This window comes from Acomys minous, assembly GCF_964271855.1.
Source record: "Acomys minous genome assembly, chromosome: 3".
Classification (NCBI taxonomy): domain Eukaryota; kingdom Metazoa; phylum Chordata; class Mammalia; order Rodentia; family Muridae; genus Acomys; species Acomys minous.
The window spans coordinates 134743076-134762681 of record NC_140485.1 but is presented as its reverse complement, the minus strand read 5'-3'; the positions used below and the strand labels follow the sequence as shown (position 1 = coordinate 134762681).

The window sequence follows — 19606 nt, the reverse complement described above, 5'->3', positions numbered from 1 at the left end:
AACCATGTAATTCTGTCAAACAGTGAATTTACTGATGTCTTTAGGGATTTTGTTGTTGAGTCTTTTTAACTTAGTAGGTAGCTGAAGGGACATCTTATGCTCTGGCTCTCCTCCTGGCTGCTGTGAGTACAGTGTACACCACCACATCTACTTTCATGCATGTTAGAGGAGTTTCTTGAATGATGGGCAAGCACTGTGCTCACTGAGCTACAGCCCTGAACAGATCTAAAATTAAGTTGGGAGTTAGCTCTTTTTTTTTTTTTTTTTTTTAAGATTTCCAGAGTTTCATCACATTGATAGAACAATAACTTACCAACTATTTTGCCAATGAGTAAATGAATAGTTAATCATTACTAATAAAAAAAATTTAGGTTTCATTCTTTTTTTACTATGTAGTACCTTGTAATCTGAAAATATTATATGACATTCTCTATGCACAGTTCCCTGTTGATTTCCCTAGATGGTCTATTAGAATCTGAAATTTTTACCTCCCTTGAGCATTGTCTCTGCTGCAATTTATTATGAACTTCAAGAGAATTAACATTGTGTACATTTAATTGTATGTGTGTTGGGAGGTGCTGATTCAGTGATCAATTCTGTTCTCTAGAGTTGGAGAGGGAATTCTTAGTCCAATTGTTTCTGTAATCCATTATCATATTAGTTTGATGACCACAAAATAGAAAATATACAGATGTGGAGAGATCAAATTGGAGTGTGTGTGTGTGTGAGAGAGAGAGAGAGAGAGAGAGAGAGAGAGAGAGAGAGAGAGAGAGAGAGAGAGAAAAGAAGAAGAAGAAGAAGAAGAAGAAGAAGAAGAAGAAGAAGAAGAAGAAAAAGGAGTAGAAGAAAATGTGTGCCCTGTAAGATTATAAACAAGAATTTATGGATATAGCTCAGTGACACTACATGCCAACCTAGCATCAAGCAAAAGGCCCTGGGTTCAAACCTTAGCCCTAGAAAAACATTAAATTTTAAAAGAAGAAACAAAATGGTAAACGTGGGAAGTAGGCAGAGATTAAGAACAGTATAATATAGGCTGGCGATCTGCTGGCAGTGATTGCATCATAAGAATGAGTATATTCAGTCTGGTGAGCCACAATAAGTACTGACCTTCAGGAAGCCTGGTACTAGGAACCGGCAGAGTAAGCAAAGAAAGGCCCCAGACTGCTGTTCATCTCAGAGGAAGAAACAAGGTGGTAAGTCTGCATTGCATTGTGCCAGATGATGGGAGAAGGGATTTGGGGTTGGAGGCAGGTTTATTTTATGAAAAGATGACAGGGGCAAGAGGCAATGGTTCTCTTAAAAGGAAATAATGTTACTGCCGATGATCTACAGATTTAAATTACAGCTATATTACAATCTCATTTCCCTCACTAAAATGCAAGGCTAACAATTCTCACCTAATTTGGCTGAAACAGGAACTCTGTTCTTAAGAGGTACCAGACGGTCCTTACATGTCTTCTCCAGTGGTAACTCACACTTTATGTGGCGCCTGAAGTTCTCTCGCAGAATAGAACGAATCACCTTAACAATGCTGGTTTTGCTCTCACTGTCACTGGGGGAAGAAAGGAAAGAGTACGCACTGTCCATTCTGCTTCATTGTGGCCTTCCTGGGACACAGCGTTGGCCAGCTCTGCTCTGCAGTTCAGAAGCTAGCAAGCTACCCACCAGTGTGTGCCTGGCTTTTCTGACTTAAAGTCAGAATTGATTGTTTAAATAACATATGTCTGATCAGTATATTCTACTGGACCCTCAGTTGCTCTTTTTAAAGTGAAACCATGCCCTAAACCAAACTTCAGGAAGGCACGAAGAACATACCCCCTACACACACACACACACTTAAAAATTTACTTATGTGTAATTGTGTGTGTGTGTAGGTATATCCCACATGTGGTGGGAAGCCTGAAGATCTCAGAAATTGTCAGATCTCACAGAGCTAGAGTTACACTTGGTGGAAAGCCACCCAACACAGGTGCTGAGAACCAATCCCAGGTCCTGTGGAAGAGCAGCAAGTGCTCATAACTGCTGAGCCATCTCTCCAGCCCCTAAATTCCCCTTTAAAGGGCTCACAAGTTAAGTCCTATGTCCATTTGTCAAGGACAGTACCTGCAGCACAGCTGAAAGATGGTTTCTGGCCGTCCTTCAATTTCTGACTTCGTATGAATCAGCTCCCATATGGAATTGTTTTCAGTGCCTGGGTAAAAGGAAATGAAAACAAAGTCCACAACTTTGCCAAAAGGCTATGGTTAAGAATACCTAGGGTGTTAACTCAAGCATTCCCCACTTCTGCCTCTTCCTTTTCTTCTACAGCACACTCTGAGATAGTAACAAAGAGCTACAAAAGGGGGGTGAAACCCTCCACCCCTCTTTGGAGGTGGCTGTAGATTTTAGGTTTTGTTTTGCTTCTGTTGTGTGTGTGGCCAGGCTGTCCTTGAATTTGTGGCAGGCTTCTTGCCTCAGCTACCAAGTTCCAGTTTCTTCCCTCTCTTGAAACAAGCAGAAGGCTTTGCTCAGGAACTTGAGGTAGCAGAGCCCCCTCCTTCCCCATGAAGTCATGTTCTTAGACACATAATCACCTCTGACAGAAGTGACCACATACATCTGTTGGCCTTCTGTTACCAAAGGTCCTTGCTACTAGTTAGTTATTCTAAAAGGAACATTGTTCAAGGTCAAGGGGTTTTTAGAGTTTTTTTTTTGGGGGGGGGGGTTTCTTTGTTTAATACTCAATATTAAGGAATTCTCTAGTATATCTAAGTTAATAAAATTTAAGTTTATTTTATAGGGTATTAAAGCATATGGAAGAAATGAAAATGTTGACAGTTGTTGACTGTAAAAGTGAAGAAACAATGCAGAGGCAGAAAAAGGCCATCCAGTGCCAATCTTCCAAAAGACTGCGCAGAAATGTCAAAACAACCTTGTTCTCATTTCCTTTTTCAAGAACATAAAATACCTGCAAAAATGATCCCCAGGCACTCTGGTTTGGAAATGTCCCTAAAGGCCCATGCACTTGAAGATGTGCTGGCTAGCCTGGATGGAGAAGGGGTGGGAGGGGTGGGAGCTGTAAGAGTGGGACATGGGGTGTGGGGGAGGGGGAACATTAGGTCAGAGAGCTCTCTTTGCCCTCACCCTTTCCTGTCTTCCTCTCTGCTTCCTGGTCACCACTAAGTGAGCAGATGTCCGTCATCACATGCCACAGTACCACAGACTGAAACCCATGGGCTCAAATATCTCTTTACTGCCCATCAGAAACCTTATTCCCCCCAAAGCCAGCCAAGTAAAGTCTTTTCTTATTTTATTCATCCAACATGAATGAAAATACAGACAAATGTTTCTTGTCATTGTATTTCCCCCAGGTGTTTACCTGCTGTGTTCCCCAGCCTAACTTGAAGCGCAGATATGGGAATCAACCAGCGGAATTTAAATGGGTCCAAGTCAGCAGAGTTGTGGGCAGGCCGGGAATTTGAGGGCTGCAATATGAGAGACCGCCGGGAAGGGGTTAAAGTTGTGTGTACAGTGAGCAGAGGTGTCTTGATCTATGTGCAGGATCTTGTGGGTATCTAAGATGCATAGAAACCAGGTACACACCCAGTTCTCAGAGACCTCCCAGGCTTGGCGCTAGGACTGGGCCAGAGTGAGAGTTCATGGAACACAGGGTTCCTTCTCCATGAAAACATGGCAGCCATGTAGTCCTGCTGGTGGCTTATGGCGTCCATGGCCAGCTTTGATAGAGTGCTTCGGAGGTTTGTTAGGGTCTTGGCTTTTTGAATCAAGGTAAAAATTATTTTAAAGCCAGAGCCTGACAGAGCTCTGTATGTGGAACCACATATAACTGTTATTTTCAGGAGATGGAAGTTTTCTGTTTTGGCTCCACTTGGGAGCTTTTAAAATAGACGGATAGCTATTCCATTGGGCATCTGCGCAGAGGACTCCGTAGCCTACCATGGAGGTGTTTGCACTCCCATGTTTCTTGCTGCAGAGAGCTGGAATCAAACTAGTCGTTCTTCAAAAGGTAAGTAGGCAATGTGTATGTGGTTACCACTCACCTCTAAAGGAAAGTGTTGTTAAAAATTTACAATAAAACGGATGGATTTAGAATGTAAATATTAAATGAGGTCACTGGATCTCAGAATAAAACTGCATGTTCTTTCATATGCAAAATCTAGCCAGTAGTATTTGTATACATGTAAACCAATGTACATTTGGGTACAGTATAACATGAAAGGCTAAATATAGGGGGATGAGGAAGAACGAACACAGCTAATATAGTAGAACAAGTTAAGAAAGAGAATATAAAGTTAATTGTTTTTCTCATTCTATTTTGTCACAAGTATTTTGGTATTGATGGTGGATGCGTGTCAGCACTGAGTGTAAAGTTTACAGTGAAGCTCCAAGGCTTCCATTCCTAATGCTGTTCTAACTGCGACTTCAATAAGCTGTGTGGACTTGGGGTGTGATGTTTTCATTTATTTGCAAGTGTTTTATAATAAGGTTTAATAGAGTAAGACAGATGGCATATCATCCTGTTGGACAGTGAGGCCATGACTCTTAGCAAGCTTTTCAGTACAATTTAGGAGAGAGCTAGGAAAAGGCAGCTTTAATTAAAAGTCATCTTTTCTTACCAGTTTCTTTTTCAGCTTGCAGTTTTCTTTATAAACCAGTATGACAGCTCTCTTAAAAACTAAAGAGTTAAAGAGAAAGAAAGGTATTGTTATTTTCTGCCAACTCTTCCAAGGTTAAACCAGACCTGGATGCTTCCTGAGAACAAAGCTCTTCAAATTCATGGCTCTGAAATTCCACTGCATCAACACCTGCCCTGCCTTATTTGACTTGAACTATGCAGAAAGTCCTGCTTAATAAAGCAGGTCCTGCATTTGTTTATCCATTGTTTGATTGACAGCTGAGGCCATGGATGACATCCAGGTCTCAGTGAAAACACACTATCTAACTTGCTTTCCCAGTTCTGGGCAAGAAGGAAGAGGTTGAAATGTAGCACACTGTTCAGAAAGCAGGTTTCCAAACAGGTGCTTCCTCTAGCAGGCTGTGTTGGGTACCAGCCACTGCAGCATCTTCCCAACTCCCCAAAACCAGGAGTCTGCAAGAACGGGAATGTAAGTCAAGCTTTTTGTTACTGTTAACACTTCTGAAAGGAGTACCAACCAAATACTGTGAGCTCAATGTCCTTCCTGGCTTTCCCTAGAGACAGGAACGGATTCAACCAGGAAACTGTAGAGTGCATCAGAAGTTCCCCCATGGACAGCTCTGTTACCTACATTGTAAAGACAAGAAACAAAGATATTGAAACCCCAGGAGTGGGTTGTTTCATCCTAGACATGGAATTGCATACATGTGGCCATTGCTAAAATGTGCATACGTACTGTTTTATTTGTGTAGTCCCTGTCAGCTTGGCATGAAGTGGTAGAAGTTCTTGAGCCAAGCATCAAGCTGTACCCCATTAGTAATAGGGATGATTTACGCCTCCTGCCTGCTGGACTTGGCCCTCTTTTTATTTTCTTGTTTTGAGACCAGGTCTGTCTAAATTGCCTAGGCTGACCTTGAACTTACCCTGTAACCCAGGCAAGCTTTGATCCTGCAATTCAGACTCAGCCTCCCAAACAGCTGGGATTATACACCTGTTATATAATAGGTGGTGGTGATGTTTAGCTTTAGTGCACACATACATAAGGTGACAGTTGTGGCCATTTCCATCTAAGGATTCCATGTTAGTGCTTATTCAGGTTGCTAAACTACCTAAGACTTCTGCTTGAAGAACCCTGCAATTTGAAGTTGCAGTCCTTCCAGTCCTGATAGCCACTCTGAGCTCAGGAGTTAGATGTAGGTCTCCCTCTCTCCAGCAAGGCCTCGAGCTCTCTACCTGACTCCATCTGCAGAGTGTCTTTAGACACAGATGCCCCTAACCACATTTGATGCATGGTCCTTGACACAGCTCCCTGCTCACTCTCCCCTCCTTGTGCCAGAAGGATAATTAGGTACTGTGTTCCTGTTCATATGATAGGAACATGCTACCAAATGCAAAACAAGCATCCTTGTTCCTGGTTCCAACCAATTATGAATGCCTATCCTGGAAGCCCCCCACCCACTCCCCAATGGCTGTATAGCCTTTGTTCTCCCTGAGTAAAGTTGAACTAGCTCCTGAAGTGGTTCCTGGAGTGTCTGATCACCATCATGCTTACAGCCTTCCAGGCCCTGTCTTGTCTACTGCATCTTGTCTTCTGGTTCAGCTCCTCCTGCCTTGGTGGACTGGTGGCTGTCAGCCCACCCCACCCCCCAGGGAAGAGGAGAAGCACAGACTTCTAATAATAAAATACTAACAGTAAAATTGACCTAAAAAGCCAAGCTCTGTCCCTTTTCAGTTCCTGCCACTTTCTACTTCTTATATGTGCTTTTAAAAGCTCGGTGTTCTAAGTTTAGCAATCAGACAAAAATGAAAACTACACAAAATGTCCGTGATCACTGGGACTGTCCGAGTAAGCAGATAATCACTCATGTCTCATGTCAAGACAGAAAGGTGACTGAAAAGGAACATGCCCTATTTTATCCACGTGCTGGGCTCCTTCCTCCCTGCAGTCTCCCAGCCCAGCCTTCCCTCTAGTCTCTGGAACCATGACTTTACCCCATAGGAAAGAAAGGATGTGGAGAGAAAGCAGCTCAGTAATGCTTCTGTTGCCTCTGTACCTTGCTAACCTGACGCTGTTACAATTTTAGACTAGCTTCATACACTACCACTACATTTCTATATTATATATATATATATATATATATATATATATATATATATATATATATATATATAAACTTTCTTGTTTCCTCCAAGAAAGTTTAACGAAGTAGCTACTCTGGCAGTCACCCTAAGTTCATCTGCCCAGGCACGAAGCTGCTGAGTCCAAAGCCCCCACAGACCTCCTTCTCTGTGCCACTCTGCTCCGCCACGAGCTGGTCAAACACTGTCCCATAGTCCTCGTAGATCTTCTGCATCTCATTGATGTGGCTGGCTACTTTTTCCATGGCCTTTAGTGCTTCTGAAAAATACAAAAGTATGCGTGCTCATTCTAATTCCCATCGAATGCAAGCAGGGGAGTCCAGCTCTCCACTAATAGTAGCTTGATTGAGATACAGCTCATAACAGCCCATTTAATCTGGGCGTTACAATCAAGGGCAGACTGTCTTCCATGGCACTGGGGAAAGTGGCATTAATAAAGCTAACCTTAGCCCAACCAGCCACAATCCTAACAGTGTTTTATGTGCCCCATAGAACAAACACAATAACTGCAACTAATATCACAGATATAAAATAGGTGCAGCCCTTGGCGGGCGGGGTGAGCTGCTCTTGAACTACATGGAATTAGGAACTCAGCAAAGTTGAGTTAGTTGGAGGTCAGGAGGTGGAGCTCAGTGCTAGCACAGGCCTCTGACACACAGGCCCAGGGTTTGCTTCCCCAGTTAAAGGAAAAAGTATAAAAAACCAAACCCCTACAGTGTCTATAAATGGCAAATGCCCAACTGCGAGCTCAGTTGTTTGCATTTAAACTTGCTATTTGTTTATAAGTTGGCCAAGGGCATATGAGGGACAATTGATTTTGCCAAAATCTCAGTACACTTTATACTTTGTTCTCCAGATTCAGTATTGGTAGTTCAGTTCAATCATGGGGATTATGTGATGGAGGAAGAGTTTCCAGGTGTCATTGTAATGCAAATTAACTATATTTGAATACTAATCACAATTTATATCATCTACCTGTACAATTTAGCTTTCATGTAAAGAAAAATTTTGGCTTCATTGGTTATGATGCCAAAGTATATATATACATGGGAAAAACAAGTATGATTTACACTCAGTGCAATTTACCTTCATTAATCAACCTGCTTCTGTCTGGGAATTTTGTTGTTGCTCTACTGGACCTGCTAGTTTGAACACATGGAAAATAAATCACTTTCTGGGCCTAAGGGACACTCATACGGAAGGCCTGAGTGCTACTGTCAAACTCTCCCTTAGGCCAGTCTTTGCAGGGAGGCCGCCCTAAGACACCAGCCACTGGTAAGTGTCTTCTGCCCCTAGATGCCTGTTGTTGGGACTGAGCACTGCTCAGAGAGCTCCACAAGGTGGCACCCCATCCAGCAAACATGAGCATTAGCTCCAGCACAGCCAAGGCCACAGAAAGTATAGTATAGAAGAGATCTAATTAGGGCTCTTAAAATGCTGTCTGCTAGCCAGATGGCCTGTCATCTTCTACCTCAATTCACAAGACCTAAACTACACTATTTTAAATTGAATCTTCCCTTTTGATCAATGTAGTATGAGCAATCTCACCGTGAGACTCCCTGTAAACCAGGCACAGTGATGGACACCTTCAGTCCCCAAGCTCAGGAGGAAGAGGGAGGCATGTCTCTGAGTTTCAGCCTGGTCTACAGGCTAGCCAGAACTACACAATGAGATCCTGCCTCTAATGAATTAATTTAAAAAATCTCCAAAGTACACTGAATGCCCCGAAGGGTGGCTCTGTGGAGCTGATTTCATATATGGAAGCCATAACTAAGGCGAGCAGTCACAGTACCGGGGATTCACAAGGGAGGGCTATGGGCACCTAGCTGGTACTCTCAGCCAGATGCTGAATACGGCGGCCTCCTTACAGCCTCACCTGTCAGGTGGTAGTGCTCTTCACTCTCATGGTCAGTCAGTGACACAAGCTCCTTGAGGAGCAGAGGGTACTTGAGCACTCTCTGCACAGGCTTGATGAGGTAAGATTCCAGCGTGGAGGAATGCTGTTTGGTGGGGTTGTGGGCATCCAGAAAAGCCTTGAAGGCCTTATCGGTTTTAGCTGCAACCAATGAATAAAAGATCCTTAGGAGAGCGTGGTGGGATGAGCTAAACTCTGAGTTTTACATAATTTCCACAGTCCTGATACTATTCAGTAATAAAACCCCAGTGCATCAGTGGGTCAAGTACCCACTTACCAGCAAGTGTCTCTGTCACACCACTAACAGCCTGAAAGAGAAGGTAGCTTACTGGGATTGCAGAGGGTACAGTCCACACTCTAGAGAGGAACATGAAGTCACAGAGCAGCCTGTACACCCATGACAGATTGTTCTAGGTACCTAAAGATGGGCTTCAAACAATTAGATCCCCACAGAAAAGCGTTGACTCCACTGCCCTGGCACTGGCTATACTTATCCTATGCACTTATGAAAAGTAGTGTCACTCTGCTTTTGAAGGCCGTGATGCCTTTATCACACAGTTCCAAGCCGACTACACCCGTAACACCAGAGTTGCAGTGCTTCCCACCAAGTGTGGCATGAGGACCCCCTTAGCAGCAGGAACTGCCTCTACCCAGTGTTGTTGTTATAACATGTGCATTATGGGCTGCACTGTTTGCCACTGACAGACCAGCCATTTAGGGCCCAACCAGCTTGAGTGAAAGAATGCCCTAATTTAGGTTATATTTCAAGGGAGAAAGCTATAGCACTTAGGGGGTGGAATTGACGGCCAGATCATGTAGGTGTCCAAGATGATCCCTCATCTTTATGGCAAAGGGCAAGTTGGCCTCAGTGTTCTCCTGAGGCTCATCCATTAAAAGGTATTGGTGAAAAGAAGTGCAAATGCCCTCAGTCCTTCATTGAAAGTGGCCAGAGAAGATGGATTCTGGCTCTTTGACTAGCTCACAGTCATTTGAAGCATTACAAGAAACATTTGTTTTGTTTTGTTTTGTTTTGAAATTTCTGGGATATTGTAAAGTTCTGCATGTAAATGAAATAGGTTTAAGCTGCTTCAGTGGAAATGTTAAGCCCAAGATTGTAAGAGAAACCTCCTCACACCCTCCATGGAAAAAAGAGAGAAGGTAGCCACATAACCTCCATGACAGTAGGAGAATGCGCAGCCTCCGGGAGGCAGGTTTTCCCAGTTCCCCAGGAAACTACCTTAGATATGCGCCTCCTTGCAGGTTTAATGATGAGGCTTTACTTTGTGGTAGCTCCACGGGCCTAAGAAGGTAAACAGATACAGAGGGGGAAAGAAATGGCGTGCATTCTCTCCAGCCATTGAAGGCTTGTGGCTGTAATGTGTTTACAGAAAACAAAAGCAAAGTGACATGTGGCAAGGCTTGGAACCCACCTATCCTCCTTTACCTTGTATCACTCTCAAGATCAAGAGATGAGGACAACACATTAAAGTTATGTTTAATCCTCTACTTGCTGGATACAGACCTGCCCCCTCATTAGCAGTTAAGAAAAGAACTATAAGGGTAATAAACAACTCACCTCGCTCTAGAACCTTCTGTACTTTAATGTGGTTGGCACAGAAGCCACTGTACAGTTTAAAGTGATCCGCATAGTAGAGGAAAGAGCCTCCGAGAGAAAACAGCAACTTCTAGAAGGGAAGAGGAGAGAAGGTCAGTCAGACATGTCTTCCATGTGCTCTGGCTTCAGCAAATACTGAGCTTCTGACCACTGATGGTGCTGTGCCCCTCAGTCTGTAGATGGAGAACAATCTAGGCACCGCCTAGCAGACCTTTAGAGTGATGGACAGCGGGGCTTCCTGGCATCAGATGAACTATACCTGATGGATGGGATACAGGTGGTCTAAGGCAGTGGCTCTCAACCTCATATTTCCAATGGTCTTAGGCAACCCTTGTGAGAGGGGTGGAGCCAACAAGTTGAGAACCACTGCTCTAAGAGGTCGAGGCAGAGGGTCTCTCAGAGCTGCTTACTCCATAAATCGTGCCTACTGTATGCTTCTAGCCCCCTTTCTACTTACTGCCTTTCCCCCTCTCACCCCTGGAAGAACTTCCTGTTAGCCATGGTCCTTACAATTACTCTTCACAAGGGACAATGCTCCCTGATAGCCATCTGGAACCTGCAGCAGGGAGCCCACTGTTCTTGTTTCAAAGGAAGGTTCTAGAGTAGTGCCTTCCATGAAAGTGAGTGGCGAGTAGATGTGCTCAGCAGTCAGGCGACCAAAGTGCTGACCATCGAAACAGTCACTCCAGGGGCAAAGCCGCCTTTCCCTGCCCACAGAGAGAGCAGAGCAGCGAAACACTAATTTCACCTGCACATGGAGAGAACCTTACACCTTACCCACCTATATTTGCTTTACATCCAAATTCAAAATACTTACTCGAAACTGTGAGGGGGTTTCCAGGACATTGAAGTCTGAGGAAGCGGAGATTCCATCCTCCAGAGTCTCCAGGAACACCTTCTGAAACTCCAGCATCTCTGGCAAGCTCCCAAAAAGTGATTCCATCTACATGAAGGCAGGGGTATGACAAGGTATGGCCAGGACAACCCAGACTTCCTTGCTCTCCCTCAGCTCCAGCACAGGAAGTGTGCCTGAGAAGCAGGCATAAGCAGAGCCTTTACAGAGCATAGCCACAGGGGTGTAACTATACCTAGAGACACAGCTCCGTCTCCCTGCAACCAACAGTTCCAAGCTAACTTTTTAAGTGGATTTGGAGTTCAAAAAAAAAAAAAAATCAGGTAAAATGAAAATCATTAGAAAAGAGCTAGTTCTTGTGATTTAATAGTAACAATTCATATGCTGAAAAGTAACTTTTGGCCATATCTCCTGGAAAAAAAAAATCAGCCTTCTGCCTTTGTTAATGTGCCACTGTGTTTTCTAGAACAGAGGCCACACATAAGACTTCCTGTAGGCCCTTTAGCTTCTGTGTTCTTTAGAAATCTATAGCTGTGCTCTAGGACCATTGTGTCTAGCCTGCATTCCATGGGCTATGCAGATAGCTATGGATACAGCCCAAACAAAATTCACAAACTTAAGGAAAACATGGTTTCTTTGCATCAGGCATGGAGGCACACACCTTTAACCCTAGCACTGGAGAGGTAGAGGCTGGCACATCTCTGTGAATTCAAGGGCAGCCTGGTCTACGTAGTGATTCCTGGCTAGCCAGGATACAACACAGTGAGACCCTGTCTCAAAAAAAAAAAAAAAAAAGAAAGAAAGAAAGAAAGAAAGAAAGAAAGAAAAAGGCTTTTGTTTTGGTTTGGTTTGATTTGGTTTGGCTTTTCAAGACAGAGTTTCTCTTGTAGTTGTCCTGGACTCACTTTGTAGACCAGGCTAGCCTCAAACTCACAGAGGTCCACCTGCTTCTACTTCTTGAGTGCTAGGATTAAAGGTGTGCAGTGCCACACCCAGCACACGGTTTTTGCTTTTTTTAAAACTGTAGTTCTTGGGTATAAACTATGAAGGTAAGAGTGTCATTATTTTATAAAGTTAAAAGGAGAACACACTTGGTCTAGGGCATCTGCTATAAGGCTGAAAGACATTGCAGAAGAAAAGTGTTCACTATTTACCTCATCTTGGGTAAGAAAGGTCTCATTCTGAAGTGGCTCCAGGTACAGTTCAAAGAGGCAGCTCAGATCCTGAAAGCCAAGAGAAGAGTCTCTTTAACACTGAAATCTCCAAAATAGCCCATTGACTCCAGTAGCCCTGGCAGCAGCTCCAGAGGCCCTCATGAGGAATGGTGATATACGTCTTGCTGAAATTCCTGGCCTTCAAAGTGGTTATCACTGCTTATACAAAGGTTAATGCTGCCATTAACTTCCTGATGACAGAACAGGCGCTGCCTTTCCTACCACGGAAGCCACCATTTCTCCAAAGGGGAAGGGAGGGGCTGCTGGGTACTGCTGCATTTGTGGTCAGACACCAGGGGCCTGGCTTTCTCGTCTGTGCCAGGGAGCATGGTGGCAGCCTCTGTGTGGAGTTGTGAGGGACAAGACCTCAAGCTGAAACCAGCAGAAGTTCCAACTCGTGTGTTCAAGTGCAAGACCACCAGCATCGAGCAGCAGGATGTTTACAATCTAAGCCACACTTGAGCCTCTTTGGAGAATACAACAGTGGGAAAATTTACATAGCCTGTTAAAGTTTATGTTTAAGAATTTGAAGTCAGGAACGACATAATTTAGAGGCAGAAGAGACTTCACTGGGTTTTGTTTATTCTGAACAATCTGGAGTCAGACATCTAGAACTCCCCAACTTTGCAAGGGAGAGGTCTTAGAAACCGAAGAAATGTGTGAAGCCCAGAGTGCTAGTGAGGGCTGTGAGAGCAAGCCCAGCAACACGGCACTGGGGTTCCTCACAGTGGAAACTTCCCTGGCTCCTGTCCCTCCCTTGCCATGGTCCACAGCAACCTGGGGTGTAAGGAGGGAAGGTAGCTGTGAGTTATTGGACCAAATCTCCGGGACACACAGATGTGGAAAACTTCAAGGTGCATGCAGATTTGGAGTTAGAGTCAAGCATGACAACGAAGAAAATTCAGTATTAAGTGTCAGCCACAGAAAGAAATAGAGGAAAGGTAGGGGGCGCATGTGAGTTATAAGTCTGCGCTAAGGACTGGTTACTTTGTCAGACACAATCACTCCTGTCCAGGCTAATGCCACTTGCTCAGAGCACTTACTGCACAGCAAGAACGGGTCACGCTGGGTGGCAAAGAGCCTCCATGCCTGGAGCCCTATGAAAACAAATGGCAGGGTTCTTGCAGGGAAGGAAGCATTCGTCCTTCCTTGCCTACCTGATCACACATCCACCTCAGTAGCCTAACAGTAGCACCGAAATGGCCCTCCTGGCACAACACAACCCAAAAGGAAGATGGAGAACAGCCGTGACAAGAGGGAATCACTTCTACTCTCGACTCTGCCCTGAGCTCAGTGGGTTCTATGATGTAGCTCAAGTGTCAGGTGCCCAGGAGCCTCAGTGCCATTCACAGCACCCAGAGCTACTTGAACAAAGGTCCTGCATGGGTGGGCTGCATCACATAGGGACCTCGGGGCTCCCTGGAAGTCACGCTGTCTCTCTTCCACTGGATACAGGGTGAGACATAACAGAAAGTGAAATTAAAATCTCTCTCTAGCACTGGAGCTAGCTGTGGAGATTTCTGAGATAATCCCGAGGAAACAGCGGAGGCATACTTAAAGGAGAAGCTTGCATCTGCCTTTGTTGTTGATGGTTGTTTTTTAGACAAAGGCTGGCCCCAAACTATGTAGCTGAGGAGAACAGATCCTGCTCTTCCTTCCTCTGTTTCCAGAGTGCTGGGATTACAGGCATGCACCATCACGGTCAGCTCGGTGGTATCAAACTCAGGGCTTTGTACATGCTAGGCAAGCACTGTACCAACTAAGCCACCTTCCCCGTGACTTGGGGCTGTTTGGTAGAGAACACATGTGTGTGCCAATGTGTAACTCTTGGACTTAACAGATGTAAGAATTTCTGGAAGGCCAGTGACAGGCACAGGGACTATTAAGGAAGTCGAAGAGGACCTCCCAAAGGCCATGTGGCACAATAAGGCAGACCAGGACTGGATTCCTGGCTTTTGTCCTGTGCCACGCGCTTCCAGAAACTGACAAATGAAGCAAGCTTAAAGCAGCCCCCAAGGCATCAGCAAATGCTTAAAGGAAAGAATACCGTCTCCCCAGTCACCTGTGTCAATGAAATGTTTTTCAAAGTACTCACTAGGGGCTGGCTGGTCAGATAAATAAATGAATTAGGTGAGTACCTAAGACCATGGTAGCTATGCCTTTATCATGGTATGTGAACACCCCATGTGAAGGTTGAAATACCTGTGCATGGCGCATGGGTTTCCATTCCGTACAGAGACCTCCATAGGCAGGGCTGACCACCTGGATTCTGAGGGCCTATATCCAGGGCCTCTAGGGTGCCGATTGCTCCTAGATCCTCATAACCCAAAGTGCTCTCTACCCTTCTTGCTAAAGCAGTGTAGACTCTGTCCCCACAGATCGCAAATAATGAACTACACCTGTTTCCATAGTGAAAGCTACCTTGGCAACAAAACGAGCCAAGAATCCAATTTTTTGGAGTCCTTTCAGTTCCCTTGTCATCTCAACCCACTCTCCCTTCCCTGTATCAGTTCACCCCAACAAGTGCATGTCTGCATCCTGAGTGGCAGATGCCCCAGGAAGAGGTGATTTGAGGCCTCCGCCAGTGTGACCTCGCCATCAACAAAGGGATGTGGATGCTCAGCACTTCTCTTACCTTCACATAAGACTTCTCCGTGTCTACGAGCTCCTGGATGACTTTTCGGAGGCGGTCTGCGTCTGAGAGGTGACGAGCCAGAGGCCTGGGCGGTGGGTCATGACTCTCCACCGGTGCCTCCATACTGTTGGAGTGGGTACCGGTGAAACCTCTGCAGAGCTCGGCGATCTGTTCAGCACTCTGAGGGATGACAAAGGGGAAGTCATACTCGGGGCATTGCCTGTCAGCACTGGGTGTACATCTCACCTGGAACACCAAGTGTTTCCATCTGCACCCAGCACACTACCAGGAGTCTCACAGACTTGGGCCAAGGGCCAAGGGCTTCACCTTGGACTACTGTCACTATTACCCAAGAGTCCGGTAAGGAAGATGACATCTATAATGCTCCCTGTTGGCACACAGCACTCCCCACTCTCACAAGAACTATAAAAGTGCCGCCGGGCGTGGTGGCGCACGCCTTTAATCCCTGCACTCGGGAGGCAGAGGCAGGCGGATCGCTGTGAGTTCGAGGCCAGCCTGGTCTACAAAGCGAGTCCAGGACAGTCAAGGCTATACAGAGAAACCCTGTCTCGAAAAACAAAACAAAAAAAACAAAACAAACAAACAACAAAAAAAAGAACTATAAAAGCTTCTTTCGTACCAAAACCAAAGAATTGGGAATGAGGCTAAAGTTGAGGCTGCTCTAAAAATCCAGACATAGAGCTGTCGGAACAGAACATACAGGAGGCGGACTCATTGAACCTGTCATGTCCTCAACAGTTGGCCAAGCCAGCTCTCCATCTCCCAGTGTTCTGGGAGACTCAGACATGGTGAGGCACCATGCAATTTCAGAATGGCTTAGCCCCAGTCTCTGCCTGAAGTTCCGCCCTCAAGTCTAACTATTTAGCCCGAGCCATATAGCAGCTCTAAACAAAAGCGCTCAAGCTGGCTCTGCATATACTAGGGTGGGAGAGAAGGTGAGACACGAATTGCACGCCTCGGAAAAATTAGCCTGTTCTGGCCCACCATCCTGTTCTGCTCCACCTCCTCTGATGCCCAACACCGGTCTTCATTCGGTGGGAAAAGAGAAATAAGACAAAAAAAACCTCAGCAATGATCCTCTGCCTGGCCTTGCCAGCGGGTTCAGTGAGTACTGGCTAATCCTGCTCAGGCCCAAAAGAAGTAGAGGGTAGTTGCTGCCCAAGTAAAAAAAGACTTGCCAAGGTTAGAAACATCAAAGCGCAGACTGAGACAGCCTGGCAACCAGCAAGAACGTAAGTAGAACAAATGGAAAATGCAGACACACGCAGACAGAAAGACCACCCTGGAATAGAAAAGCATGGAAAATCAGCTAAGAGGTAAATTGTAATGTAGTCCTAAGTGGTACGTGACCTGAGGGAGAACCACAGAGTGTGCGTAATGATGCAGTAGAGGAACATGGACCCAGCGACATACAGAGCCTAATAACACAGTAGGAACATGGATCCCATGACATACAGAGGACACAGTAGGAACATGGATCCAGCAACATACAGAGCCTAATGACACAGCAGGAACATGGACCCGATGACATAGAGAAGACACAGTAGGAACATGGACCCAGCGACATACAGAGCCTAATGACGCAGTAGGAACATGGACCAAGTAACATAACAGAGCCTAACTCAAGGGCCAAGTGATGGTGAGGCTCTAACCTACTGCTTTCATTTGGACATGAGTCCTGGTTTACAGCAAGGATTAAGTTTACAACCGGACACACAGACTTCAAAAGCATTTACTTCAAGACAGTTCAAATAGCAAAAGCTTTCTCTGACCATACATATTTTCTACTTGTTTATTTTCAAATGTGAACACAGATATTTCTGCTAATCCCTGTCAGAAGATGCATATAAAGTTCAGTAAGAAAACAGATGTGGAGGGCCTGGGGCCTGGATCAGTTGGCAGAGCACTCCCCTGGGTTGTACAGATGTCCTGGGTTTGATCCCAAGCACCATGAGAGCCACCCAGCATGGTAGTGAGCATCTGTAATCCCAGCAGTCAGGAGGCAGAGGCCGGGAAGTTAGAGGCTGACTCATCTTCAACTACAAAGCAAGTTTAAGGCCTACCTGAGTGACATCAGAACCCCCCTCCCCGCTGCCCTGCCATGGAGCTGAAAGCTTCCAAATACAAGTTGGTTTTTTTACATGTCTCATATTATGTTTACAACAATCAGATTTTATGACCTGTTATGGAAGCTCCAACACTGTTCCTCACATCCTAGTAGGCTAAAGCACATTGGGACATGCAACCAAAAGGTGGCAGCCTTCCTCTTCCAGGATACGAGGAACATGCAGAAATACAGCTAAGACATTCATACTCCTTCCTCGACCCCCCTCCTCACCACTGAACCCCAGCCTCACATTAGTTTTTATCTGGGAGCTTTCAAACAGCCCGCCATTCTGAATCAGAATCCCTGAGGCCCGTTCATAGGTGGTATTTTTGTTTCGTTGGTTTGGCTTGGTTTTTGTTTTGTGAGACAAGGCCAAACTACAGAGGCCTGTCCAGCCAGGAACTTGCTAAATAGACTGGGCTTCCTCCAGACTTCCATTAGCCTCCCTTCTCTACCTCCCAAGTGCTGAGATTGGGAAAAGGGAAGGGGAAGGGGAAGGAGAAAGAGAAGGGGAAGGGAAGGGAAAGGGAAGGGAAGGAGAAAGGGAAGAGAAGGGGAAAGAGAAGGGAAGGGAAGGGGAAGGAAGGGAAGGGAAGGGAAGGGAAGGGAAGGGAAGGGAAGGGAAGGGAAGGGTAGGGAAGGGAAGGGAAGGGTAGGGAAGGGAAGGGAAGGGTAGGGAAGGGAAGGGAAAAGAAGGGGAAAGGGAAGGGAAAAGAAGGGGAAAGGGAAGGGAAGGGAAGGGAAGGGAAGGGAAGGGAAGGGAAGGGAAGGAACGCACATGGGCAGAATCACACCGAGACTATGGGCCTAGTTCTAGACCTAGCCTTCTACCAGCTACTAAAAAGCTCATGATAAAAAACAAAAACAAAAACAAAAAACAGGCTCTAGCCGGGTGTGGTGGCACATGCCTTTAATCCCAGCACGGGAGGCAGAGGCAGGTGGATCACTGTGAGTTCGAGGCCAGCCTGGTCTACAAAGCAAGTCCAGGACAGCAAAGGCTACACAGAGCCACCCTGTCTCAGGAACAAAACAAAACAAAAAACAAAAAGAACAACAACAGCAACAAAAAATAGGCTCTAAAAGTCACTCGCTGAAATCTCTATTCTGGGATTTGCACCACAGACTCAGACAATGCAGTTTCTGTAGTCCTGAAAACTAATAGTCTCAAGAGCTGCAGAACCTATATTAAGCTTGCATATACCACACAAAATAAGATCTGACAAAATGCACCATAAGTTAAATGGCATCTGGTGAGATTACAGCTTTGCCTTGCTGGGATGTCAAAAAATCACACCTAACAATGCGGTGTTAAAATAACAAGATTTCAAAAATAAAATATCTTGCCATTTTGGAAAAAAAAAATCAGAATTCATTTTAAAAACACTTCTCATAGGATTGGTTTCCAAAAAGTGAATGTTATCCGGGTCATTTCAATGGCAAATTTCCTTGTTGAGATGCCGCAATTTAGTGTTCAAGTGCCTCAGAGATGCCTTTTGCACACTTAACAGTTTAAGCCATTGTCTAAAGGTGGCTTTGAGGACCACAGGGAGGCAGGATTCACTGAGTAGAAGAGTGTAACAAATGAATTCCAGGTCATTTCCTCTATACTTACTTCCCAGTGATAATAAGCATCAAGCAGTTAAAGGCCACACAGTCTATGTGAATATGGCTAAGTCACCTAGAAGTAGTGACATGCCTGAGTCTTCTGCATCCTTTTTGATGAATAAACAGCAGGATGGCCTATCTGTTGGATGACTGTGCCCTTCACCATGTGGGTCCAGGAGGAGAGGGGACTTGGCATTTTCTGAGTGCCCCCACCACACCACACCACACCACACTTGTGAGAGTCTCTCACTGAGCATGCCAGCATTTCGTCTTTAGCATGATCCACTCACTGATAGTTTGCAGGTGGCGACAGGCTTGTCACAGCACTAGCCACTCATTCAGCACAGCATGGGGAGAGAGAGCCTGTTCTTCCTGCCACCTCTGTTTACCTAAGGGTTCTGGGCTCTCCTGCCTAGGGGCCACAGAAGGTTTTAGTCATCACTGCTTCAAGTGGTAAATGCAACGAATACCGTTGCATATACATCATTTAGGGTGCATTTGAGGGACAGCTGGGAAGTCTGTCAGGCCACCCATGCCTCAGCCCTAAGAAGGCTGCTTTTAAAGCAGAAGACATGGTCACAAGTTGGGCCCACAAAGTGGGCATGTGAAGTCTCAGGTGCCCAGCAGTGTAGAGTAGACTGTGTGCAGAGCGGAAAACGCTGACCTGCTGAAGTAGGAAGCAACTGTTCTGGTTTTCAGTATATAGCAATCAGCAGTAATGGGCTCATGATGGTCCTTGGTGTTTTCAAGAGGAGAGAAAAATATTCTCTTTGTGAATTTCTTAAAAGAATAAGTGAAAACTTTCCCTATAAACGGTCTAAAATAGCAAAGTATGGACATGTCCCCCCATATCCCAAACTACC

At 45.3% G+C, this 19606-nt stretch overlaps 1 protein-coding gene across 9 annotated transcripts in view; it reads right to left on the bottom strand.

Annotated features, from left to right (window-relative positions):
- TIAM2 (TIAM Rac1 associated GEF 2) overlaps positions 1 to 19606 on the bottom strand; it is a 208716-nt gene that overhangs the window by 1266 nt on the left and 187844 nt on the right. For all 9 annotated transcript variants that reach the window (XM_084774508.1, XM_084774507.1, XM_084774511.1 and 6 more), the window contains 11 exons: positions 15011 to 15190; positions 12316 to 12384; positions 11126 to 11251; positions 10270 to 10378; positions 8655 to 8834; positions 6919 to 7037; positions 5158 to 5266; positions 4620 to 4678; positions 3362 to 3467; positions 2107 to 2194; positions 1401 to 1555 (listed from right to left, as the gene is read on the bottom strand). In XM_084774508.1, the coding sequence (XP_084630634.1) occupies positions 1401 to 1555; positions 2107 to 2194; positions 3362 to 3467; positions 4620 to 4678; positions 5158 to 5266; positions 6919 to 7037; positions 8655 to 8834; positions 10270 to 10378; positions 11126 to 11251; positions 12316 to 12384; positions 15011 to 15190 (1300 nt within the window). The remainder of the gene's footprint in view (positions 1 to 1400; positions 1556 to 2106; positions 2195 to 3361; positions 3468 to 4619; positions 4679 to 5157; positions 5267 to 6918; positions 7038 to 8654; positions 8835 to 10269; positions 10379 to 11125; positions 11252 to 12315; positions 12385 to 15010; positions 15191 to 19606) is intronic.